Below are 25776 nucleotides of genomic sequence, written 5' to 3'. Positions count from 1 at the left end.
CCAGGCCGACCCGTGGAGTAAATTTCACGGCAACGGTAGTCACGGTAACTAGCGATGGCAGAGCGATGAGGAGGTGACGGACTGCCGGTGGGCGAGCGATTCTAGTGAATCGGCGAGACGCGGCACAGCGGGGGGAGCGCATTTTGCCGCTCGTTGCAGAGCGTCGCGATTGTAGCGCGGTGCGCGGCCGCACTCATTTTAACAGCGTGGGCGAATGCCCAACACAAAATAATTGTGAGCATCTTTGTGGAGAATGCACAAGCGACCGCAGGAGGCGGCGTGGATATCCCCCTCGCGTATCCGTCCCCTCCCACGTACGAACCAAAACGGAATGTCCCCGCGCCAAGCCAACGTCCGGAGGCCTTCATCCAGCCGTGGGTCGATCCTTGGAGCCGTCGGCCGATGCTAATTGCCGTCGCGCTGTTTGCCCGTCCTCCCCCCCCCCCCTTCCGCAGCCATCAACGGCCTCGTGTTCGGACACCTGCCGGGCCTGGAGATGTGCGTGGGCGAGCGCGTGGCGTGGCACCTGCTGGCCATCGGCGGGGAGAAGGACCTGCACACGGCGAGGTTCCACGGCCAGACGCTCGTGCTGACGGGCGGCGTGCGCGTCGACACCGTGGACCTCTTTGCCGCCTCCTTCGCGTCCGGGGATGCCGTGCCGACGGAGGTCGGCTCGTGGCTGCTGACGTGCGGCGTCAATCACCACGTGCACGGTGAAAACCGCCGCTCGCGACCGCAACCGCGGCCGCCCCCGCCGCCGCCTCGCGCGACTGAATGTCCGGCCGCCGTTTGTGCGCAGCGCGAGTAGAGTAGGTGGTGCGCGGAACCCCGCGGACGCCGCCGGCTGCAGCAGCAGCAGCAGCAGCAGCGTGGTCGCTGTGCGTGCCTTGCAGCCGGGATGCAGGCGCTTTACACCGTGAGGGACTGCGGGCGGGCGGCGCCCGCTCCGGCCGCGGGCGGCGAGACTCGCCGGTACTTCGTCGCGGCGGAGGAGAGCGTGTGGGACTACGGCCCCAGCGGCGTCGACGCCTTCACCGGGAAGCGCCTCGACGACCCCGAAACGTGAGCGCGACGGCGGCCTCGTCGCGGTCGCGGCGAACGTGCGGCTCCAGAGCCCGCCCGCTCGGGAGCCGTGGCGATCGCGCTCAACCCGGAGCTCTCGCGGCAAATTCCGTTGTTGTCTCGGCAACGTTGCCAATGGCCGCGACGCCCTCGCGAGCGTGAGGCCTCCACCATGAGGATCCCCGAATAAGAGTCTTCCTTGCGTAATCATCTCGATGTACACACGCGTGCGTGTGCTTGGCCTCAACGTGCACGTAGCCTGGCGCAGGCGCCGTGGTGACGTCAACGCCACTTCGTGGCGAACGGCGCTTGCTGTTAAGTTTGGGTCTGTCCCGTCACCTCCTGCCGGCGAGCCTTCGACAATTTACGTGGCCTCAAGGTGCGTACCTAGCCTGGCACAAGCGCTTTGTGGTGATGTCACCATGACTTCGCGGGTAACGACGGTCGATGTTGTGGTACGGTGTGCATGCAAAAATAAAAAAAAATCCCCTGTATAGCATTAACGGACCGTGGGGGCAAGTGCTGTTAGCAAGTGGCACCTATGAAGGCCGGCACGGCACACGAGTGGGTGGCCGTCACCACGCCCGGCCGTCTTTGTCTCCCCTTTGGCGATATTTACTACACACCGCACCAGGTACTGCATTTGAGGTCGAGTCGACCACAGGGAGGCCCAGGACCGGTTCGGATACTCGTCATCGGTGTCGGGTTCGTAGCACAGCGGCACTAACCGCTACACCTCCACGTGTGTGTGCATGCGTGTGTGCGTGCGTGCGCGTGCGTGTGTGTGCGTGTGTGCGTGTGTGTGCGTGTGTGCGTGTGCGCGTGTGTGCATGTGTGCGAGTGTGCGTGCGTGTGTGTGCGCGTGTGTGTGTGTGTGCATGTGTGTGTGCATGCGCGCGCGTGCGTGTGTGCGTGTGTGTGTGTGTGTGCGCGTGTGTGTGTGCGTGTGTGCGTGTGTGCGTGTGTGTGTGCGTGCGTGTGTGCGTGTGCGTGTGTGTGCGCGTGTGTGCGTGTGTGCGTGTGTGTGTGTGTGTGCGTGTGTGCGTGTGCGTGTGTGTGTGCGTGCGTGTGTGCGTGTGTGCGTGTGTGCGTGTGCGAGTGTGCGTGTGTGCGTGTGTGTGCGTGTGTGTGCGTGCGTGCGTGTGTGCGCGTGTGTGTGTGTGTGTGCACGTGTGTGTGCGTGTGTGCGCAAGCGCAGCGAGTCTGCGACGTTCTTTGAGCGGGGACCGACGCGGCTGGGCGGCAGGTACAAGAAGGCGCGCTTCGTGGGCTACACGGACGCGAGCTTCACGCAGCAGACTGCGCGGCACGCCGGGGAGCAGCACCTGGGCCTCATGGGTGAGACTCCGGGACCTTGGCGGGGGCCACACGGGGGTGGAACGACGCGGGGGAAGGCGGCAACCCTGGCTACCTGAAGACGCTTGTGTGTGTGTGTGTATGTGTGGGTATGTGTGTGTGTATGTGTGTATGTGTGTGTGTGTGTATTGTTTGTGTATGTGTGTGTATTGTTTGTGTATGTGTGTGTGTATGTGTGTGTGTATGTGTGTGTGTATGTGTGTGCTGGCTAAAGTGGCCCCTCGGGATAGAGTCATCATGTTGGGTGACTTCAATGCCCGAGTTGGTCATGATACTGGCACCTGGTCTGGAGTGATTGGAGGGCATGGGCCAGATCAGCTCAATAACAACGGTAGGAGGCTGCTAGATTTTTGTGCAGCCCATGGGCTTGTAATTACCAACACGCTGTTCCGGCATCGGCGCATCCACACAACATCATGGATGCATGCCGGGTCCAAGCAAGAACATCTGCTGGACTACATAGTGACGGACCGGCGAATGCGAGCCCATGTCCTTGACACCAGGACCTACCGTGGAGCTGATCTGCCCTCTGACCATCGACTAGTCATCTGTAAGATGCGCCTGCCATTCTTCCACTCCGGTGGTGGGTGTACACCCAGGACCCCATTCCAACCTAAAGTGGCCTGGTCTCAGTTATCTGATGAAAGTTGCAAGCGAGAATTTCATCATCGCTTGCGGCTGGGATTGGCATCGTCCCCGACTCCTCCTGATGTCGAGGGTAAATGGGCGAGGTTTAGGACTGTGACTCATGCAGCTGCAATGGCTGCTCTGGGTACGCGGTCCAGACCTCCCCAGACACCCTGGATGACAGAGGAGTTGTTCAGGATGGTTGAGAAAAAGCGACAGGCCCACTGTCATCGGCTACAGAATCCCACGTCAGAGAATGAGGAGGCTTACCGCAGCCTTCGCTCGGAGGTTCGGAGAGCCGTGAGGCGCTGCAAGGATGGGTGGTGGTCGCGGGTTGCTGAGGAGATGGAGTCACAAATCTCTATTTAACTCCATCAAAAAAGTAACCTGCAGCGCCACACCTATTACCATCATTAGGGGAAAAAACGGTGATCCAATTTCCGACCCCCAGGAACAGGTTCGCAGATTTGCTGAGCATTTCTGTGAGGTCCTGGGGGAGGGAAAATCCCTCAGCCAGGAAAACATCGTGGCACAAAGTGAGGATGACCCTGCTGAGGCTGCGGTGCCTCAAATATTGGATGAAGTCACCCCCTGTGAGTGGCTGGCTGAGGTGCCATCTGCTGAGGAAGTATTGAAGGCGATCCAGAGTCTGAGACCAGGAAAGGCAGCGGGCAGAGATGATCTCCCAAGCGAAATGCTGAGGGAGGGTGGCGTTTGTGCACAGACTGCCCTATATGACATCATAACAACAGTCTGGACCACTGGACGGGTTCCGCAGGATTGGAAGGATGCCCTGGTGGTCCCCCTTTTTAAGAAGGGGGACCGCACAGACTGTAACAACTACAGGGGCATCTCACTCCTCAGTGTGCCGGGAAAGGTCCTGGCAAGGATTATTCAGCATCGCCTTGCCAGGCACGCTGAGGAGAGGCTTGCGGAGCCCCAATGCGGTTTCAGGAAAGGGCGGTCCTGCACAGATGCCATATTTTCTGTCCGTCTGCTACAGCAGAGGTGTAGGGAATTCCAACAAGACCTACATCTCTGCTTTATTGACCTGGTCAAGGCCTATGATACCATCAGTAGGCCTGGGCTCTGGGTCGTTCTTCGTGCTTTTGGAGTACCTGACCCTCTGCTCACGATCATTAAGGACCTTCATGATGGTGAGCGGGCCCGGGTAAAACTACATGGCCGGGAGTCAGAGCCATTCCCTGTACATCTTGGGGTGCGACAGGGATGTCCTCTGGCTCCCACATTATTTAACATCTATTTTGACCACGTAGTTCGTGAAGCCTTCAATAGCTGTACCGGGGGAATCTCCATATGGTACAGATATAATGGGAGGCTAATCGATGCCCGGGTGCGGTCAAGGGATGGCTCCCTATTGCTCAACCACGTTATGTATGCTGATGATTTCGTAATAGCTGCTCAGTCAGAGGAGGAGTTGGAGACGCTGCTGCTGAGACTGGAGCGTGCCACTAAGAGGTGGGGCCTTACCATCAGCCCCACCAAAACTAAGCACCTGCCTGGGTATTTTGTACCATCGGACACTCCACCCCCACAACTCCCAATCGGTGATGGGGCAGTTGTGGAGAGAGTGGAGAGTTTCCCATACCTGGGCAGTGTGCTTATGACTGGCTCCAGTTTAACAGCAGAGGTCTCACTCCGAATCAGTCGAGCGGCAATATCTTTTCATCGGTTGCGTAACGCTGTGTGGAAGCTACCTGGTCTGTCGCTCCGCACTAAGCTTCAGGTCTTCTCGGCCACGGTCATTCCCTCCCTTCTCTACGCTTGCGAAACGTGGACCCCCCTAATGGAACATCTTCGCCGGTTAGAAACATTTAGGCTGGCCTGCCTACGATCCATCCTGGGTTTAACCAGACTGGATTGTGTGAGGAGCTCACAAATCCTTGAAAGATCTGGGCAGGGTCCCATCGGTGAGCTCCTCCGGCAGGCAAGGCTGCGATGGCTGGGTCATGTAGCCCGCATGCCCAGCCACCGCATGCCGAAACAGCTTTTGTTTGGCCGGATTGAGGGGGCTAAGCGGGCGCGGCACGGGCTAGAGAAGAGATGGAGTGATGTGGTACAGGAGGACGTGGAGCTGAGTGGACTTGCCGATGACTGGTACCAGCGGTGTCAAGATCGGCCTCTGTGGAGGAGGCTCGTGAAGGATGCTACTGGGCAGTTGGAGGCAGTCGCCCTCCAACAACAACGGAGGGCGGAGGAGCGACGCTCACAACAGCGAGCGGAGCGCCGGGTGGCTAAAGCACAGCAGGTTGGCACAGTAGGGGGCACAGGTGGTGCATCAGCCAGTCATCTCAGTCAGTCGATCCGTGGCACCTGGGTCTGCCCCGTGACCTCCTGCCAGCGGGCGTTCGACACTTCACGTGGCCTCAGGGTGCACATAGCCTGGCACAAGCGTCGTGGTGACGTCACCGCCACTTAGTGGCGAATGGCGATTGTTGTTGTTGTGTGTGTATTGTTTGTGTATGTGTGTGTGTATGTGTGTGTGTATGTATGGGGAGCGGTAGTGTAGCGGTTAGCGCGCTATCGCTATGAACCTGGCGACCCGGGTTCGATTCCCGCTCACGGCCAACACCAGTGACGATTATCTGAACCGGTCCCAGGCCTCCCCTAGGTCGACTCAGCCTCAAATGAGTACCTGGTGCGGTGTGTAAACATTGCCACTAGGGAGACAAAGGCGGTCGGGCGTGGTGCTGGCCACCCACCCCCTCGTGTACCGTTCCGGCCTTCATAGGTGCTCGCTAACAGCACTTGCCCCTACAGTCTGTTAAGGCTATATGGGGGATCTTTGTCTTTGTCTTGTGTATGTAGGTCGACTCAGCCTCAAATGAGTACCTGGTGCGGTGTGTAAACATCGCTACTAGGGAGACAAAGGCGGTCGGGCGTGGTGCTGGCCACCCACCCCCTCGTGTACCGTTCCGGCCTTCGTAGGTGCTTCGCTAACAGCACTTGCCCCTACAGTCTGTTAAGGCTATATGGGGGATCTTTGTGTATGTGTGTGTGTATGTGTGTGTATTTGTGTGTTTGTGTGTGTGGGGAGCGGTAGTGTAGCGGTTAGCGCTACGCTGGCTATGAACCTGGCGACCCGGGTTCGATTCCCGCTCACGGCCAACACCAGTGACGATTATCTGAACCGGTCCTAGGCCTCCCCTAGGTCGACTCAGCCTCAAATGAGTACCTGGTGCGGTGGATAAAAAACATCGCCACTGGGGAGACAAAGGCGGCCGGGCGTGGTGTTGGCCACCCACTCCCTCGTGTGCCGTTCCGGCCTTTATAGGTGCTTGCTAACAGCACTTGCCCTGACAGTCTGTTAAGGCTATACGGGGGATCTTTGTCTTTGTATGGGGGTAGTGGTTGTGGTGTATGTACGTATTGTGAACTTCTTTCGCATCGTATGTAGCCAGCCGTGCTAATTGGAGGTGTGATGAGCGGTGGCGCGGTGGTCAGCATGACTCAGCGACGCGACTTCGATTCACGCTCGTGACCAATAATATCAGGTAGTGATTATTTTAACCGGTCCTGGGCCTCCCCTAGGTTGACTTGGCATACAAAAAATATATTAGAAGGTGCACTGTGTGAACATCGTCGCTGGGGAGACAAAGGCAAGCCGGGCATAGTTTCTTCCATCCAGCCCTGTGTGCCGTGCCAGCCTTCAACGGTGCTCGCTAACGGCACTCGCCCCAACAGCAAGTGGAAAGCTACACGGGCCATCGTTGTCTTTGCGCGTGCACCCACAGGTCCCGTACTGCGAGCCCAGGTGGGCGACACGGTGGTGGTGACGTTTGTGAACCGGGCGACGCGGCCCTACAGCATCCAGCCGCACGGCCTGCTCGTCACCAAGGACAACGAGGGCATCGTCTACACGGACGGCCGCTCCGGTGAGGCCTCCTCCTCCTCCCCTCTTTCCTTCCTCCTCTGCCTCCTTCCTCCTCCCCACAGCTTCCACCACATCTCCACCCCAGCAGGGAGGCGCTCCCTCGGCCTGCCGCAGCATTTACAACGCGGTAAAATCTAACCGGGAGAAACTGCCATTTGGGGTGTCCCCGAGGCTCAACGATAAAAATCAACATTCCGAGACGTCTTATTAGGTCACGAGCAAATTATGAATGCGAGTGTTAATATTACTATTATTATTAATATTACTATTATTAATATTACTATTATTACAAAGGTGTGCAGCCCTGCAAACGCCTGCCGCCACTGCTGGATGAGTGATCCTGGGACTTAACGACAGAATGGCGGCCAAGAGAGAGGGAACAATTCTAGTTTTAAAGCTTTCGTGACTGCAAGGATCCATACTCTTTGGTTATATTCGGTAAACTCACGTAGGTAAAAAATAAAACAGCAAAAATCACGACGTTTCGACCACAACACAAGCGGCCTTCATCAGGTGAAGGGATCAGGCTGTCTTGAGGACAGCGCTGGAGTGAAACACAACCACGCTCAGACCGCGGACCTTTAAGCTGTGTGCGAGGAAACAAGGAATTAGCATTTGATTGGCCGACTAAGTCGGCCAATCAAATGCTAATTTTTATGCTAATTCCTTTGTCAAGGCACCTTGTTTCCTTGCACACAGCTTAAAGGCCCGCGGTCTGAGCGTGGCTGTGTTTCACTCCAGCGCTGTCCTCGAGACAGCCTGGTCCCTTCACCTGATGAAGGCCGCTTGTGTTGTGGCCGAAACGTCGTGATTTTTGTTGTTTTATTTTTTACCTACGTGACTTTACCGAATAGAACCAAAGAGTAGAGAGGGAACAACCACCACAGGACGAATTGGCGCCACTGACGTTGCCAACAGCGCGCTGTAATCTGACGGCCGTCACGCTGACGAGACCGGCGATCAACAGGGAACGGCGACCGCCGTCGCCCGCTGTTACAGGGACTCAACTTACGAACTCTCAGAGAATTGGTTGAACACGAAATTGAACACTCTTCTGAAATTCGTGGTCCGCCAGGAAGTGTCTAACTGTGTTGTTGTGCTTCACGTAATGTTTTTTCATGTTTGTTGAATTCTCGTCTCTCATCTTTTTGTTGTATTTACCTCCGTGATTTGTTCTCGACACCTGATGAAGATCGCTTGCGTTGTGATCGAAACGTCGTGATTGTTTTTTGTTTTAATAGAATTTTATTGCATTTCTACATACGTGACTTTACCAAAAAAACAATGAGTAACTCTCAGAGAGTTGCCTGTTCGGATCAAGGGTCGTAAGTTCAACCGCCGCGCAATAGATGGCTGTGCTGGCATCTACATCTGAAGGACATGAAGAACCAGTGGCATCTACATCTGCAGAACGTGAAGACCCAGTGGCATCTACATCTACAGGAGATGATACAACTTTTAAAGCCATTACCCGTGTTTAGTGTGCACGCCGTACAACGTGTTTGTAATCGACAGGAGTAAAGTCATTAACAGACCTCTGGAACCTAACTCATTCGTAAGTAGAGGAGTCCTTGTGTGTGTGTGTGTGTATATATATTATTTTTTTAGAGGCACAGCGCCGGGCCTCACACGTCCCACCGGGCGGGAACTTCACGTACACGTGGGCGGTGCCGCGGAGCGCCGGTCCCGCGGCCTCCGACCCCGACTGCCTCGCCTGGATGTACTTCTCGGCCGTCGACTCCATCCGCGACACCAACGCGGGGCTGCTCGGGCCTCTGCTCGTCTGCCGCCCGGAGGCGCTGGAGCCCTCGGGAAAGCAGGTGAAGGCGCGCGGCCCCTGCTTGACTTAAAGCTTTCGTGACTGCAGGAATTCATATTCTTCGGGTCTTTCGGTAAAGTCACGTAGGTAGGTTCAAATAAAAATAACACCTACGTGACTTTGCCGAAAAGCCCAGAGAACATGAGCCCCCGCTTGTTGTTCGGGCGCTGCCGCCGCCGGCGTTCTGAAGGGCCTTCGCCATTTCGAGCGAGATCCAGAAAGCGCGCTCCGAGAAGGTTTTCATTTGGGACCGATTGTTCCGCGTCTGCGGAACCTCTCGGATGTGGTGGGGGAGTAGCCCCACTTTGCGCCCGCCACACGAGACGCGGACAGTCGACTGCGCTGTGGTATGCCCATTGGTGTACTGCTGGGTGGACAGAGGCTTGCGAGGATTTGAGGAACACTCGCCCCGTTGTTTCAACTGCCAAGCAAGAGGCCGCTGCTGAATTCGTCAAAATGTAGATATTTGAAGCGCACGGTAACCTTGCATCAGATCACGACCCTGGATGGTGCCGTCACTGCCATTATTTCCCCTCTGCAGAAAGCGTTCGACGAGGAGTTTTTCCTCCTCTACACCGTGTTCGACGAGAACGAAAGCTGGTACCTGGACGATAACATCGAGCACTTCGCTGGAAACGCCAGCGCCGTCGACAAGGAGGACGCAGACTTCCAAGAGTCCAACAAGATGCACGGTAGCTGGGGTGACCCCCCCCCCACTCCTGACCCCTTCCCCCCCACTCCTGACCCCCTTTCCCCCCCCACTCCTGACCCCCTTCCCCCCCCCACTCCTGACCCCTTCTCCCTACTCCTGACCACCTTCCCCCACCCCACTCTTGACCCCCTTCCCCCCCCCCCCACTCCTGACCCCCTCCCCCCCCCCCACTCCTGACCCCCCTCCCCCCCCCAATCCTGACCCCCTCCCCCCCCCCACTCCTGACCCCCCAGTGAGTCAGAGACGTCTCCTCTTCACGCTCCCTCTTCCCATCTCGCCCAGTGGCCGTGATGTGGCCCAGCTCGCGTCCCCGAGGCCCCTCGCGATTCGCCACACTCCTCATTGCCCATCGTCGGCACGATTTATAACGCGAATTCAATTAATAACAAAAATTATAGTGGCGAATGGTGGCGCCTCTAGTGGCTGCAGGGGTCACGTGAGCCAATGATGTTCAACGGTTTCCTTCCACGTGGAATGTCCTTTGTACAAAGACGTCGGTGATGATTGCCTTATTCAATTTGGCTCCGTCCATGATTCTCCTCGAGAACTTTCCATCGAGCACTCCCAGTTACGTCCACTTGTTTAATGCTTCAGTACAGTACTTAATGCAGTCTTAAAGTAATGTTACTTTTGTACCTCCTATCTTTAATACGTTGACAATTATAACGTTTTGGCATCTCGATGAAAGATTAATGTAAACATTGTTGTGGCTGCTTGTGGCTGATTTTTCTGCTGCCGCTACTGCTGCCACTCCTGTTGCCTTTGCTGCTGCTGCTGCTGCCATGGCTGCCACCGTACGCCGCCGTCTCCGCGTGAAGCGATCAACGGCTTCATGTTCGGGAACCAGCCGGGTCTGTCGGTGTGCCAGGGCGGCCGCGTGTCCTGGAGCTTCCTGGGCGTGGGCAACGAGGTGGACATGCACGGCGTCTTTGTGCTGGGCAACACGCTGCTGGCGGGCGGGCGGCGCATCGGATCGCTCGGCCTCTTCCCGCACGTCGCCCGCACGGCGAGCATGGTGGCGCGCGTTGCCGGTTAGAGCCGCACGCATCGCAGCGCGCTCCCGCGCAGATGCCGTCACGGATTCCGAACGCCTCCCACGACTGGCCCCCATCGCAACCCGCAAATGTATCCCCAAAACATCCCGCAAATGTTTCCCCAATGCGTTCAACCAAATGTCCCAAACGCATCCCACCAATTGTCCCCATGGCATCCTACAAATGTCTCCCAGCGCATCCTTTGACTGTCCCCAACGCACCCCACCAAATGTCCCCCACTTGCTTATTACTTTCAATATGTTATTGGCAGGGGGCAATACCAATTGGGTTTTTTTTCGTACAAGATTCAATAAAATACTAATGCATACAACGAATATAAATGTTTAACACATGCAAACATATTTCCCCAGGCTATGGTAATACGTTTTTCCAATAACATGTAGCATGAAAGGCACGCGGGATGGGGATTTGTATCAAATGCGGCGATTTGGTCTCCGCAATCCTACGGCAGAGGCATTTTTACGCCCTTAAGACCGCGGCGTGATCGTTTGACCCGACTCCCAAGCAAACAAAATAAATAAGCCGACAATGCACCTCCTTCCCATATTTGTCTCTCCACATGCATTTTTTAAAAATCACTTCCTCACATCCCATTGGCTGCACGGTGGTGGCGAAATGTTATATCTCTCGCCTGGGATGAAGGAGGTCGCGGGTTATACCCCAACCCCGTCGCCTGTAATGTTTGGAGTTTGAATGTCTCTGTCTCTTCCCGTGGTCGTGTGGATTTTTCTATGGGTCCTCCGGTTTTTCCCTCCGTAATTTAGAATCTACATGCTGTTATGCGGTATTTGGTTGCTATGCATTTCCACGTGATAAACCACTTCGCTGGGCCAGGTCGCTTCTGAAAAAGAGCTTCACAGCTCAGTGGGGCCTCCTTACCTGGTAAAATAAAACAAAATAGTCGAATGAAGTTTGAGCAGCAGGCACTGGCTTCACCATAAGCACACTCTGGGCCAGCTTCCACTTCTGCCTTAGGTGGGTGACAAGTCCTGATCTGGCCCGTTGGCTGTTCGAGCCGAGCACGTGGAGCGGAATGTCGGACTCGTGCCCGACGGTGCCGCGGTACAACCCGAGGACACACCCGAGGGCTGTGTGCAGCAGCACGACCGCCACAACCGACGCAGCCCTTGCCGCTCGTTCCCATCGCCGTCCACCGCAGCCAGGGCGGGAATCGTCGTTATTTCGTTTTTTTCTCTCTCGTGGGAGCACGCAGGCAAGTTCGAGGTGGGATGCCAGACCGCCGATCACTACCTGGCCGGCATGAAGCAGTTTTACTCGGTGTCCCGATGCTCGGGGCCAGGCACCGCCGACCCTGGCGGCTCGCGGCGCCGGCGCGTTTACTACCTGGCAGCCCGCGAGGTCGACTGGGACTACTTTCCAGACGACACCTGGGAGAAGGAGCGACACGGGGACAACCCCGAGGCCAGGTGAGGCCGTCGCTGGCGAGCGAGGCGGGGCGGGGCGGGGCGGGGCGGGCACTTCCAGGCAGCCGTGTTGCGTCGGTGGATTGTTCGCTCCAACGGTGACGCGGCGAATTGCTGAAAGGGTTTCGACTTCTTCGGTGTTTGCCCCCGTGAAATGATTGTTGCCGCGTCGCCCGATTTTGTTAAGTGGCGAGAGCATGTTCTTAGCTCTTTCGGTAAAGTCACGTTGAAGGGAAGCAATAAAATAATAAAATATATATAAAACAATAAAAATTATCACGACGTTTCGACCATAACGCAGACAGTCGTCATCAGGTGTGAAAAAAAAACGGCAAGAAACATTTGAAAGAAGTGGCGGTTTGAATTTGTTTATTTATAAACGGCGCATTTATTTATTTATATAAACGTTAGCACCACGGGCAGCGATTTGGCAGTTTGTTTAGAAGGACGAGCCCATCTATGTTCTGGGGGAAAAAAAGCGAGCGAGGCGGATTTTAGTCGATGCGCTTCAGTGTTCTTGCATGCGTCGATTTTTAAAATCTCCGGGCTGCGTATTTTAAGTCGTTGATGCTCGAATTCAAACTTTCCACTGTCATAACCCGTTTTTAGCGGCGCGAGGCCACGTCACGCGGGTGTGAAACGCTTTGTGCAAAGTGAAGGTGGAGGCCCTCCCCCGAGTTATTGCTCGCTCTGCTGCTGACAGAATAGCCACTAGCGCAGGCAGCTCCAGAGATGCCCCCCTTGGAGGGTTTTTGGCCTACTCTTCTGCGCGAGGTGGGCCCCTCGCCGCAAGCGCGACGATCGACGGACTGCAGTGGGTGGATCGTTTCAACTGCCGCGCTGGAATGGATGGATATATGTCCGTACGTGTGTTGAACTTCTTTCGCACCGTACGTAACCAACCGTGCTAATCGGAGGTGCGGGCGGGGGCGGGGGCGGGGGGGGTGAAATAAACTAAACACAAAAAGCTATTTTTAAAAAAATAGTTTTCAATTTATATTTAAAAGTGCATATCCCCAGTGGCTTCCTAATATCGGAGGTAAGAACGTTGCAGACGGCCGCGAAAGCGCGCGATGCGGACTGTCTTTGTTCGATGGCCAGCGAAAAGCCTCTGCGAGGATAGTGAACCTAACCAGCGACCCGGACGATTGCAAGTTCAGTGTGCTGCGAAACGTTACACCACAGCGGCACAATGGCAAGATGTTAACTAGCTCGCCTGGTATGCAGGACGTCGTGGGTTCGATCCCAACCCCTTACGCCTGCTGCATATTTGGAGTTTGCGTGTCTCTCTCCCCGGTGGTCGCGTGGATTTTTCTCCGGGTCCTCTGGTTTTTCCCTCCACATTTAGAATGAACATCACGTGTTTAGAGTATTTAGCTGCTATAAATGTCCACAAGATAAGCCACTTCGTTGAGCAAGCATTTGTTATAGCCAGGACGGTTCTAAAAAAAGGGCTATATAGCCTTAACCTGGTAAAATAACGAGTTTAGTTTCGCTAGTTTATATATATACACACAAAACTATTTATGTATAAATCATAATAAGATATGCTTATGCTTTCCCCTGCTGACTTGTGTCCGTGGCACCCGCGTCTCCCCGCGGCGTCGTTTACAGCGAGGCCGCCAAGTTCACTGCCCGCGGGGACGAGCGGATCGGCTCCGTGTACAAGAAGGCCGTGTACCTGCAGTATGAGGATGCCACCTTCACCAAGCTCCGCGGGAGAGGCCCCGACGAGGAGCATCTCGGCATCCTCGGTACCCCTCCGCCCCCAACTCCGCACCGCGTCGCGCGCAGCACCAGTGCCAGTTGTTTTATTGCACGCTTTTATTCAACTCACTCTGTCTGTTGTTGTCGTTGTTGTCATTGTTGTCGTTGTATCCTCAAATCTTGTAACTCAATTTTAACCCACTTCCCAATGTGGTATCGACTGCAAACTTGGTATACGTATGTCATACTGATGACAAAACTATATTCTATCATTAAATATATATATTTTTAAACATTCTTTTTTATATGTTATGTTTCGGCTTGGGTCTAATTGTCCACGCTCAACTGACGTTGGCTGTAATTGCCCACGGTCCCCTTATGTTGTGGCAAGCTTCGGGCCCACTTTCTGGAGTCGTGGAGTTTTTCCATTACTAGCACGGTACATTTTATTGAAGCGTGTTTTTTTTAAATATTACTTATTTTATTTTTACACCGCCAGATTGTTTTTTGTTTACACTGCCAGATAAGGCCCACAGAGCTCGATTTAGCACGGTTGGCCACGTACGGCGTGAAAGAAGTTCAACGTACATACGTGCGTATGGCTCTTTTTTTCATAAGAGACCTGGCCCACAAATTGCTCAATGAAGTTGAGCAATAATTTGTAATCAATAATTACTGCAATACTTACTCCATATTAATTGATTTAATATTAATTTATTCCAGCAAGGGATGATGATGATGATGATGGGTGGCAGGGTGGCAGTGCAGTGGTAACATTTGTAACTCACAGCAACAAGGGGCCTGGATACGATTTCCTGACTCCGGGCCACCCTTTTCTACGCGGAGTTTATATTCTCTCCCGCTGCGTCTGCGTGGGTTACCTCCGGCCCTACCCGGTAAAATAACAAGTTAATAGTTTAGGCGATGGAGCGACAAAGTGTCCCTGCACCGCGTCGTCATTGACACCGCCACCCCGGTGCCGTGCGCCATCCACCGCAGGGCCCGTGCTGCGGGCCGAGGTCGGGGACGAGCTGACCGTGGTTTTCCGGAACGAGGCGAGCCGCCCGTACAGCGTGCACGCCCACGGGGTGGAAGCGGCGGTGGGCGACACAACCGCCACCGATCCCGGTGAGTGCAGACCGATCCCAGTGAGCGTGAACCGCGAGAGATGGGGGGGGGAGGGTACACCAGTTGTCTTGGAGCTAGTTGGAAGACCTTAACACCTTCCCACCCTCCCACTTGAGAACCCAGAATATTGGTATTTTGTTTATATTTTTCGATTAATAATGTTGGGCCCTAATTTGGTACGCAGGCTTTCGCGTGCAACACGGGGGACACGCATCATACACGGCACACGCACGGCTCAAGAGACGCACGCGCTACGCGGCACACGCACACAACACGAGGCATACGCGAAGCATAAGAAACACGCGGGGCACATCGATGGCCATGTAGTTGTGTCGGGAGGCGCCGCATGCTGCAGGACAAGACGCAGGCGGCAGCACAGCGGGGGAGTAAGGCGCTCACGGCACGCGGCACACAGCACACGGCACACGGCACGCGGCACACGGCACACAGCACATGGCACGCAGCACATGGCACACAGCACACGGCACACGGCACACAGCACACAGCACACGGCACACGGCACACAGCACGCAGCACACGGCACACAGCACACGGCACACGGCACACGGCACACGGCACACGGCACACGGCACACGGCACACGGCACACAGCACACGGCACACGGCACACGGCACACGGCACGCAGCACGCAGCACACAGCACACGGCACGCAGCGTCGCTACCGCCGCGCGGGCCGTTTTGTTGAGGTCGCGTGTTGGGCCCTCCCCCCGCCCCCCCCGCAGGAAAGACCCACACCTACCGCTGGGAGGTCACGGAGGCCTCTGGGCCTGGACCGAGTGACCCCAACTGTGTCACGTGGACCTACTACTCCAGAGTGGACCCCGTGAAGGTGAGCGCCGGAGGGAATCCTGCAGATCCGCACACGCCGGGGCTCTGGTGCCCGCGGTGGCAGACGCGGGGGGGGGGGGGGGGGGTGGCATCTGTGGCCCGTGGCTTAACCTCGTGCGGTCCCCAGCCACACACGAGGGCTATCGCTTCGAAGCGGATTGCAGGTCGTGACCGCGTGTCGTTGAGCACGATGTCTGACGATTGTCCCCGCGTGCTGGGATATCCTTCAGCTTTTTAATATGCCCCCTTCAGCAACTCAATTCCACGCTGTTGTGGTGTTATCTCACTCGCCTGGTGTGCAGGAGGGGTCGGGCTGATGCCTGTATATTTGGCTCCCTCTTTCCCTGGGTTCGCGTGGATTTATTCTCCAGGTCCTCCGATTTTTTCCTCCATGTTTAGCGAAGTGCGTTTGGAGTACTTTGCTGCTATACCATCTGTGGTCAAGTCCCTTCTGAAAGAGAAGCATATAGCTCGGTGGCCTTTACCTGGTCAGATACAAATAGTTTATTTCGAATACTTTTTGGTGAAAGAGCTTTACAGCTCATCTGATTCCTCCTCCAGTAATAAAATACAGATTCTGATTCGCCCGATGCTCCTTAGCACGTTCCGCGAAACGTCGGGGCCATCGTGCCGAACGACCCGATTGAAACACCAGGGGAGCTGGACAGCGCAACCGCCACACGAATAAAGTCGCAAGGAGTTGTCGAAGCAGCGCTTAGCGCGCGGCGTGTAGCGCGGAGTGGAGCACGGAGCAGAGCACGGAGCGGAGCGCACGCTTTGAAAGAGCCCCAGCGTGGTTGCGTGCAGCAGTACGCACGATTCGATGCACGTCATCGCAAGGATCTTAACTTTTGCACCGTTACGTGCCAGGCGTGGTATGCGGGTGACGAGATGTAGTTGGTCGTTTTTGTGAATCGCGAAATCACGCGAGGAGCATCGCTGATGTGCACGGTGGCGCCTCCTCGTCACGCCGTGGACATCAAACGCTGTTCACCTTCAGGAGCCGTGTGACCTGTGTGTGTATGAGCCATGTGACCTGTGGGTGTGTGAGCCATGTGACCTGTGTGTGTGTGAGCCATGTGACCTGTGGGTGTGTGAGCCATGTGACCTGTGTGTGTGTGAGCCATGTGACCTGTGTGTGTGTGAGCCATGTGACCTGTGGGTGTGTGAGCCATGTGACCTGTGTGTGTGTGAGCCATGTGACCTGTGGGTGTGTGAGCCATGTGACCTGTGTGTGTGTGAGCCATGTGACCTGTGTGTGTGTGAGCCATGTGACCTGTGTGTGTGTGAGCCATGTGACCTGTGTGTGTATGAGCCATGTGACCTGTGTGTGTGTGAGCCATGTGACCTGTGTGTGTGTGTGAGCCATGTGACCTGTGTGTGTGTATGAGCCGTGTGACCTGTGTGTGTGTGATCCATGTGACCTGTGTGTGTGTGAGCCATGTGACCTGTGTGTGTGTGAGTCATGTGACCTGTGTGTGTGTGTGTGTGAGCCATGTGACCTGTGTGTGTGTGTGAGCCATGTGAACTGTGTGTGTGTGAGCCATGTGACCTGTGTGTGTGTGTGTGAGCCATGTGACCTGTGTGTGTGTGTGAGCCATGTGACCTGTGTGTGTGTATGTGAGCCATGTGACCTGTGTGTGTATGAGCCATGTGACCTGTGTGTGTATGAGCCATGTGACCTGTGTGTGTGTGAGCCATGTGACCTGTGTGTGTGTGAGCCATGTGACCTGTGTGTGTATGAGCCATGTGACCTGTGTGTGTGTGTGAGCCATGTGACCTGTGTGTGTGTGTGTATGAGCCATGTGACGTGTGTGTGAGCCATGTGACCTGTGTGTGTGTGAGCCATGTGACCTGTGTGTGTATGAGCCATGTGACCTGTGTGTGTGTGAGCCATGTGACCTGTGTGTGTGTGTGTGAGCCATGTGACCTGTGTGTGTGTGAGCCATATGAACTGTGTGTGTGTGTGAGCCATGTGACCTGTGTGTGTATGAGCCATGTGACCTGTGTGTGTGTGAGCCATGTGACCTGTGTGTGTGTATGTGAGCCATATGAACTGGGTGTGTGTGTGTGTGTGTGAGCCATGTGAACTGTGTGTGTGTGTGAGCCATGTGAACTGTGTGTGTATGAGCCATGTGACCTGTGTGTGTGTATGAGCCATGTGACCTGTGTGTGTGTATGTGAGCCATATGAACTGTGTGTGTGTGCGAGCGTGCGTGTGTGTGTGCAATATTCTAATCCCGCACCTCCGATTGGCACGGTTGGCTAACGTACGGTGCGAACGAAGTTCAACGCACACGCACGCACACGTCTCGCTTGACGGGGTTGAGCTCGAGGGACCGCACATCCGGTTCGCGACAGGAGCCGCGATCCGGGCAGCGTGGTCCCCGCACGTTCCCAGCGGGGTTCCGCTTAGCGACGAGGGGACACCCGCCATCGCAGACGTCGAGTGCCGTCGTCGCGGGGAGGGGGACTACATTTTGATTTAAAGTATTCGTGACTGCAGGGATTCATATTCTTTGTTCTTTCGGTAAAGTCACGTAGAAGGGAAACAATAAAATAATAAAAATATAAAACAATCAAATTCTCACGACGTTTCGACTGCAACACAAGCAGTCATCATCAGGTGTGAAAACCACAGCAAGAAAATTTGAAAAAAGTGGCGGTTATTTTTAACGTTAGCACCACGGAGAGCGATTTGACAGTTTGTTCAGATGGACGAGTCCATCTATGTTTGGAAAAGAGGAGGGGAGAGACGAAAAACAATGGATGCGGTCTGAAAGCCACCTTAAGCGCGATCAATCAATTAAGACCCCAAATGGTTTATCAAATCCTTCCAATGATTGCTAAGCCAGAATCCATCTTCTCGGTTGAAAGCGGATTGCAGGTCGTGACCGCGCGCTAAGCGCTGCTTTGACAACTCCTTGCGACTTTATTCGTGTGGCGGTTGGGCTGTCCAGCTCCCCTGGTGTTTCAATCGGGTCGTTCAGCACGATGGCCCCGACGTTTCGCGGAACGTGCTAAGGAGCATCGGCCAAATCAGAATCTTTATTTTATTACTGGCGGAGGAATCAGATGAGCTGTAAAGCTCTTTTTTTAGGGGGACTAGTCGAGGAGGACCACGCGATCTCTCCGACCAAACGGCGAGAAGCCACGCTGCACCTCGCCGTCCCGCGCGTGTGCCTGTGACGGTGCCTGTGACGGCGCCCGTGACGGTGCCCGTAATGGTGCCTGTGACGGTGCCCGTGACGGTGCCCGTGATGGTGCCTGTGACGGTGCCCGTGATGGTGCCCGTGACGGCGCCCGTGACGGTGCCCGTAATGGTGCCTGTGACGGTGCCCGTGACGGTGCCCGTGACGGTGCCCGTGCTGCGCGTCTCTGCCAGGATCTCTACAGCGGGCTGCTTGGGCCGCTCGTGGTCTGCGAGGCCGGCGTGCTGGGCGCGGAGGGCCGCAGGGCGGACGTCGACCGCGAGTTCGCGCTCCTCTTCCTCATCTACGACGAGAACCTCTCGTGGTACCTGGAGGACAACGTGCGCACGTTCTGCGTTCACCCCGAGCGGGTCGACACCTCCGACGAGGGCTTCAAGGAGAGCAACCGCATGCACGGTGGGGGGAAGCACGGAGCAGCGTCGAGCGCCATCGGGCAAAGCTCCGCACGGATCGGTTCAAGAATCCGATGCCTGTAGTGCTTTTTTTGCTCCTTGCAACTTTTAAACGAAGTATCGAGGCATCGTTGTGTAATGTAGGCACTCGTTCAACAAAAGTGTCTTGAGTGACGAGACTTGGCGTTGCCTATATTCTTATCAAGTACATGTTGTTATCTGTTACACTTTTCAACATACATGTATGCATGTTGAACTTCTTTCGCACCGTACGTAGCCAGCCGCGCTAATCGCAAGGTGCGGGATTCGAATCGCATTCGATTCATTATAATCAAATTGCGGTCGCATGTATGCATGTTGCACGTGTGTTGAACTTATTTCGCACCGACCTTAGCCAACAGCGTTAATCGAAGGTTGCGGGGATTAGGATAGCATAAGAATGATTAGAATCGCACCGTTGCGTGTGAGCGGGAGCCAGCGAACTCCACTAAACACACCGATGCCCTGGCAGCGATCAACGGGTGGCTGTACGGAAACGCGCGCGGCCTTCGCATGTACCGGGGGGAGAAGGTGGCCTGGTACCTCCTGGGCATGGGCAACGAGGTGGACATCCACACGGTGCACTTCCACGGGGAGACCTTCCTCTACAAGGTGAGAGTCCACGCCGGGCGTCTTCACGGGGAGGAGGGGGGGGTGGTCACACGCCGGGAGCGTCGGTAGCAGCATCTTCACCATCATGCCAACACCTGGGTTGGTTTGCGCAGCCGAGGTAATGATTCGTAATAGATTTTTTTTTGGGTTAGGCCACGTAATAGCATAATAATCATCATAGTAATCTGGCCGGATATGCATCGTAAGAGCCTCCGCCACCAACCGACATGCCACCGATTTATAAACAGTTTTATAAACAGTTGTTTTATAAATAGTTTCATAAATAGTTCCGGCTCGCCGGTTAAGTTGAAGAGGCAACTTTTTCCAAATCAAATTTTAGCGACCTGTACCGATGAAGAGATTACAGTCGCTAGTGCGTCAATGCTTTGAACCTCTTAGTTGGGGGAAGCGCTAAAATGTGAAACAAAAGTGAATGAAAACAGGAGCGAAGAGGCAGTGACCTGTGTGTGTGGACTGCGGTCACGCAGAAGCGCCATGATCACCGGGGAGATGTTCACGAGCTCTTCCCCGGCACATCCGACTCCGTGGAGATGAGGCCCCGAAATCCAGGCACGTGGCTCCTGCATTGTCACCTGACGGAGCACATCTACGCCGGCATGGAGACCACCTACCACATCCTCGAGGGCAATGGTGAGACCGATAACATTCTCCATCACAGACACAGGTGAAAACATTCTCCATCACAGACACAGGTGAAAACATTCTCCATCACAGACACAGGTGAAAACATTCTCCATCACAGACACAGGTGAAAACATTCTCCATCACAGACACAGGTGAAAACATTCTCCATCACAGACACAGGTGAAAACATTCTCCATCACAGACACAGGTGAAAACATTCTCCATCACAGACACAGGTGAAAACATTCTCCATCACAGACACAGGTGAAAACATTCTCCATCACAGACACAGGTGAAAACATTCTCCATCACAGACACAGGTGAAAACATTCTCCATCACAGACACAGGTGAAAACATTCTCCATCACAGACACAGGTGAAAACATTCTCCATCACAGACACAGGTGAAAACATTCTCCATCACAGACACAGGTGAAAACATTCTCCATCACAGACACAGGTGGAAACATTCTCCATCACAGACACAGGTGAAAACATTCTCCATCACAGACACAGGTGAAAACATTCTCCATCACAGACACAGGTGAAAACATTCTCCATCACAGACACAGGTGAAAACATTCTCCATCACAGACACAGGTGAAAACATTCTCCATCACAGACACAGGTGAAAACATTCTCCATCACAGACACAGGTGAAAACATTCTCCATCACAGACACAGGTGGAAACATTCTCCATCACAGACACAGGTGAAAACATTCTCCATCACAGACACAGGTGAAAACATTCTCCATCACAGACACAGGTGAAAACATTCTCCATCACAAACACAGGACCACATGGATGTGCTCCATAATATGAGACTCATCAACAACGCATGTGTATACTCTATTGCTTTTTCGTTGTTGCAATGAACAGGGCACCATAGCTTAGATGTAGTGCTCTTGCCAATAACATCGGGTAACCCCAGTAGTATTTGTTTAACCAGTCTGGCTTTGTTGATGAGACCCATCGGGTCAAAACCCATCCAGATTTTGCTGCTGGATAATATTGGTACTGGAAAACCAATAAAGTCAATGGACTCATTCTATTTGTTTAAAATGTGGAGGGAGATACTTTTGTTTATCCACTATAGGAACGATGGGTGAGACCGACTGCGTCCTTAAGCGAATGTGTAAACCCATAACAAATGCTTCCATGTTTGAACGATAAATTTCCACCACAACAAAGAATATGCCAACCACCACAAACATTTGCTGTCTGTAGCAAGGATTCATTGTGCCAGCCACCCGTGCATGTGTGGTCATAGCATAGGCTCTCCAAATACAACACACATTGTCTGCATGTGTCCTCATTTGGGGATTTGAAGACCCAGGGCACAGTTTCTCAGGCTCTGCGTTGTTTGTGACAGGGGAAATGTAATTGTCTTCGGCGAATCCATCTGGCCATGGCGAAATCGCCCGAGATGCGCCCCGGATCTTCTTCGTATCTTCCCAAGGGTCGGGGTGGTCCCAGAACTTTAAGCTAATATAACATCAATAAACAAAAAAACAATGGATGCATGTATTCGTATAGCAATTAAATACCAACGTTTGGGAGCTACACCTCCCCCCCGCCCCCCGCCCCCCCTGTCTCATAAATAAAGCCCTGTGTACGTACCGTGGGCTAGCTTGCCCCGGTGTGTGTGTGTGTGTGTGCGTAATCAATGTCGCAGCTAAAGCCTGCGTCTCTCTCCTGTCTTCAACAGCCGGCGGGGCGCTGCGTCCCATGACCGCAGCCGGCGTGACGATCCTAGCCCTGCTGCCGGCGCTGGCGGCGGTGGCTGACGTTTAAGCTGCCGTCCTTTTTTCGACAGCTCGTCGCGCTGAATTTGTCAATACCGAAGCGCGAACACTGCTGCGTCGGTTTTCGCGCGATGCGTCCAGGGTTGTAGGCCGCGTGTTCAGGGCGCAATGTTCACAGCGACCGGCAGCGGCCGGCAAACGCGATGTCGTCGAGAGAGGGGAGAGGGAGGGAGAGCCGCTCGGTTCAGTTTCCTCATTTTTCCTTGGGGCGAAACGTTGGACATCGTGCTAAAAAAAAAACAACACGCGGTACAACTGTAAAATACATCGGAGAATGAAGCACAACAACTTTTTTTTTGACTTGTTACACGCGCTAAGAGCGCAATATCATGGTTTGCAGTTTTAGTTAAACATTTTTTTTTATATAAATGTCTGGGCATTTAGTCTTGATTTCTACATGGTTTTTACACTTCCCGTGTTTTAATCTTGCCACCTAATTATATCCACTGATCTGCCCTATGCTCTTGACGTAACGAACCCGGCATGGCAAAGGCACGGATCTCGAATTTAGCCAAATGCTCCTTCGTCGGTCAATGCTGTTAGCGAGCACTCGTCATGGCCAGGATGACACACGAACGGGTGTGGTATGGGCCAACTCCACACCTGTGTGCATTCGTCTTTGCAGTGCTGAATTTTATTCAGCGCATCGGGGACTCGTTTTAAGGCTGAGTCAACCTAGGGGATACCAAGGACGGGCTCGCACACGACTCGGGGAGCAGTGTTGTCACACTGCTGTGCCCTCCTGGCCTTGATTGAGAAGCTGATGTGGTCATGTGAATATGAAGTGGGAGATGGGAAGGCCGCTAGGCGTGGTGCTGTGCACGTCAGCCCTAATAGGTGCTCGCAAAGCGCTCTCACAGCCTTAACGGTGGCGAGATGTGAACTACCTCGCCTGGTATGCAGGAGGTTGTGGGTTCGATCCCGACCCTAGCGCCCTGTATATTTGGAGTTTAGATTCTTTGGTTCTTTCGGTAAAGTCACGTAGGTGGGAAAATAATAATAAATAAATAAATTGAAGCACGACGTTTCGATTGCAACACAAGCAATCATCATCAGGTGTGACAACCACAGCAATAAATCTTTTTTACTCAAGTCGAAATGTCGTGATTTAATTTATTTTATCTTCATTATTTTTTCCACCTCCGTGACTTTACCGAAAGAACCAAAGAATATGGATCCTTGCAGTCACGAAATCTTCAAATCTACAATATTTGGAGTTTGCGTGTTTTTCCCGTGGTCGTGTGGATTTTCCTTCGGGTTCTCCGGTTTTCCCCCTCCACATTTAGAATCAACATCGCGCATTTAGAGTCTTTGGCTGCTATACATTTCCACTTGATGAGCCGCTTCGTTGAGCTATCATTTGTGACAGCCAGGTCGCTTCTAAAAAAGAGCTGTATAGCTCAGTGGGCCTTACCTGGTAAAATAAAAAAAATGTTTAGTTTATCTTTTACCTAGCGTACTAAAAACGTGTGCACTTTCGACAGTGTAAACATGTTTTAGTTTAGTTTTTTTGAACAGCTGGGCTGATTTATTTAAGTAATCAATTATAACCATTTTTTATTCTCCTAATTATCCTCTTCGTCAGTTGAGAGTGGATGGGCCCGGGATGGACAGAGACATTGTTACTCCAACTCCCACCCAACACAACACACACACACAACCACACCCCCAGATCTACCCTATGAATGTTGCTTGCTGTTTCCCCCCACACCCCCAATAATCACACCGACCTCCGTCAGGGTGGGCAGGGAGCATCCCCCTAACCCACACCGAAACCACTGGCGTGTTACTGAGCTTCGTGCGCGCTTGCTTCGATTTCAAATAAAAAATCTGTACATGAAAAAAAAATCTAACAAAAAATAAATTACTCGACCAGTTATAATCGGTTCATTTACAATTACTTGAAGAAGACTGCAAACGTTGGGCGGGACAACAAAAAAGTCTCACTTCTCTTCTCGTGTGCCGCTGGACGGGAGGTCACGGCCAAGACTTGGCGGCGTCATTATCAGGCACGAAACACCGAGTTACGATGGCGACGGTAAATTGGACTCCCGTGGTAAACTTGATTTCCATGTTAAACTTGACTTTTTATCACGGTAATCTAGTGTACCATGGCAGCCCAGTTTACTCTGACACATTCGTAAACTATGGACACTCTGCCACATTTCATCTGCCAACCTAGCAGCAATCGAACCTTATGGCAGGACCCGAATAAACGGAAGTCAAAATCGTAATTAGTACATTTATTTTTGGCGACTCCGTCCCACCGCGCACATAAACGCCGCGACCCGCCTGGCGCGGATCGTTCTGTTGTCGTGTCGTGTCCAAGCGCAGTGGCGAGGACGAATGCGCAGAAGAAACAAAACTTTGAAACTTTGATTAGCGCATCGTGTCGAGTCCTCTTACATAATCTGTGCTGAAATCGAGCCAGCAAAGGTGCGTGCGTTTGGGGTGGAGGTTGGGTGCAGGCGAGGCTGCGTTGGCTGGGTCACGTAGCCCGCGTGCGCAGACACCGCATGCTCAAGCAGCTTTTGTTTGGCCGCATAGAGGGTGTTGCTAAACGGGCACGACACGGGCTGGAGAAGACATGGAGCTGGTGCGATATGGGAGGATGTGAAGCTGAGTGGACTTGACGACGACCGGTACCAGCGGTGTCAGGATCGGCCTCAGCACACACACACACGCAGCACTTGCACTCACGTAGTGTCCTGGTGGGGGATTGCCTGACACATCGGGTTTTAATCCGAAGGGCCCCTAGAGGGAAAGCCCCACGGTTTCCCGGTGCTAGGAGATTGGCCGACCCTCGCAGGGCAGGTTACATTGCGGTGCCCCTAAAATTGTTATAAAATTGTGTGGGCACAGAAAGAAAGGGTTCCCTGGGCCAACCGCGATGAGTTTACTCACAACATTGGAGGGAGGACGGAGGGCGGAATATTAAGCAAGCAAAAGCGCAAGATCCCTTCCAGACAATGGGCAACGAGGGACAATGGGTGGCCGCCGCCGCTGCGCAGCACTCGAGGGAGGACACGGTAACAGGGGGGGCGGTAGCCACAGGTAAGCGCACGATTGGCCGCGTGGTACAATGGCACCCCAGGCCTTTGAAGTTAAGGGAATAAAGAGAGTAGCCTGGGACGATTTTGCTCTATGATCTTCAACCTCCGGGACATCAAGACCCACTCCCTGCCGTCCTGCCTCTTCAAGCCGCTCGCAGCATCCTTGTGATGCCAGCGAGTGCTGCTACGAGGCAGTGATAGGTAAAGTTTTCTCGCGTCCTTCTCCCTCCGATTCTCACAGCATCCGTGCGACGCCGTGAGTACAGCTATGAGGTACGTGGTAGGACGTTTGAGTGACTGGGTTCGTAGGCAGAGTTAGGCTAGGCTCTTCTCGCGAAATATTCCCCCTCCAGGTAGTGTGTATTTGCGCCGTTAATGAACG

At 53.9% G+C, this 25776-nt stretch overlaps 1 protein-coding gene across 1 annotated transcript in view; it reads left to right on the top strand.

The window, feature by feature from the left end:
- LOC116956302 (hephaestin-like) overlaps positions 1 to 24223 on the top strand; it is a 41556-nt gene extending 17333 nt beyond the window's left edge. Inside the window, exons 5-19 of the mRNA XM_032977810.2 lie at positions 456 to 713; positions 894 to 1062; positions 2261 to 2400; positions 6801 to 6941; positions 8549 to 8760; positions 9301 to 9451; positions 10290 to 10502; positions 11740 to 11953; positions 13565 to 13704; positions 14657 to 14785; positions 15529 to 15635; positions 19020 to 19242; positions 19750 to 19889; positions 20378 to 20540; positions 22245 to 24223. Coding sequence (XP_032833701.1) covers positions 456 to 713; positions 894 to 1062; positions 2261 to 2400; positions 6801 to 6941; positions 8549 to 8760; positions 9301 to 9451; positions 10290 to 10502; positions 11740 to 11953; positions 13565 to 13704; positions 14657 to 14785; positions 15529 to 15635; positions 19020 to 19242; positions 19750 to 19889; positions 20378 to 20540; positions 22245 to 22330 — 2486 coding nt within the window. The 3' untranslated portion in view covers positions 22331 to 24223. The remainder of the gene's footprint in view (positions 1 to 455; positions 714 to 893; positions 1063 to 2260; positions 2401 to 6800; positions 6942 to 8548; positions 8761 to 9300; positions 9452 to 10289; positions 10503 to 11739; positions 11954 to 13564; positions 13705 to 14656; positions 14786 to 15528; positions 15636 to 19019; positions 19243 to 19749; positions 19890 to 20377; positions 20541 to 22244) is intronic.
- The last annotated feature ends 1553 nt before the right edge of the window (positions 24224 to 25776 follow it).

This window comes from Petromyzon marinus, chromosome 64 (genome assembly GCF_048934315.1).
Source record: "Petromyzon marinus isolate PM22_M1 ecotype Great Lakes invasive population chromosome 64, UKy_Petmar_22M1.pri1.0, whole genome shotgun sequence".
In the NCBI taxonomy this organism is placed as follows: domain Eukaryota; kingdom Metazoa; phylum Chordata; class Hyperoartia; order Petromyzontiformes; family Petromyzontidae; genus Petromyzon; species Petromyzon marinus.
The sequence above is the reverse complement of the archived record's forward strand: the minus strand, read 5'-3'. Positions and strand labels throughout refer to the sequence as shown.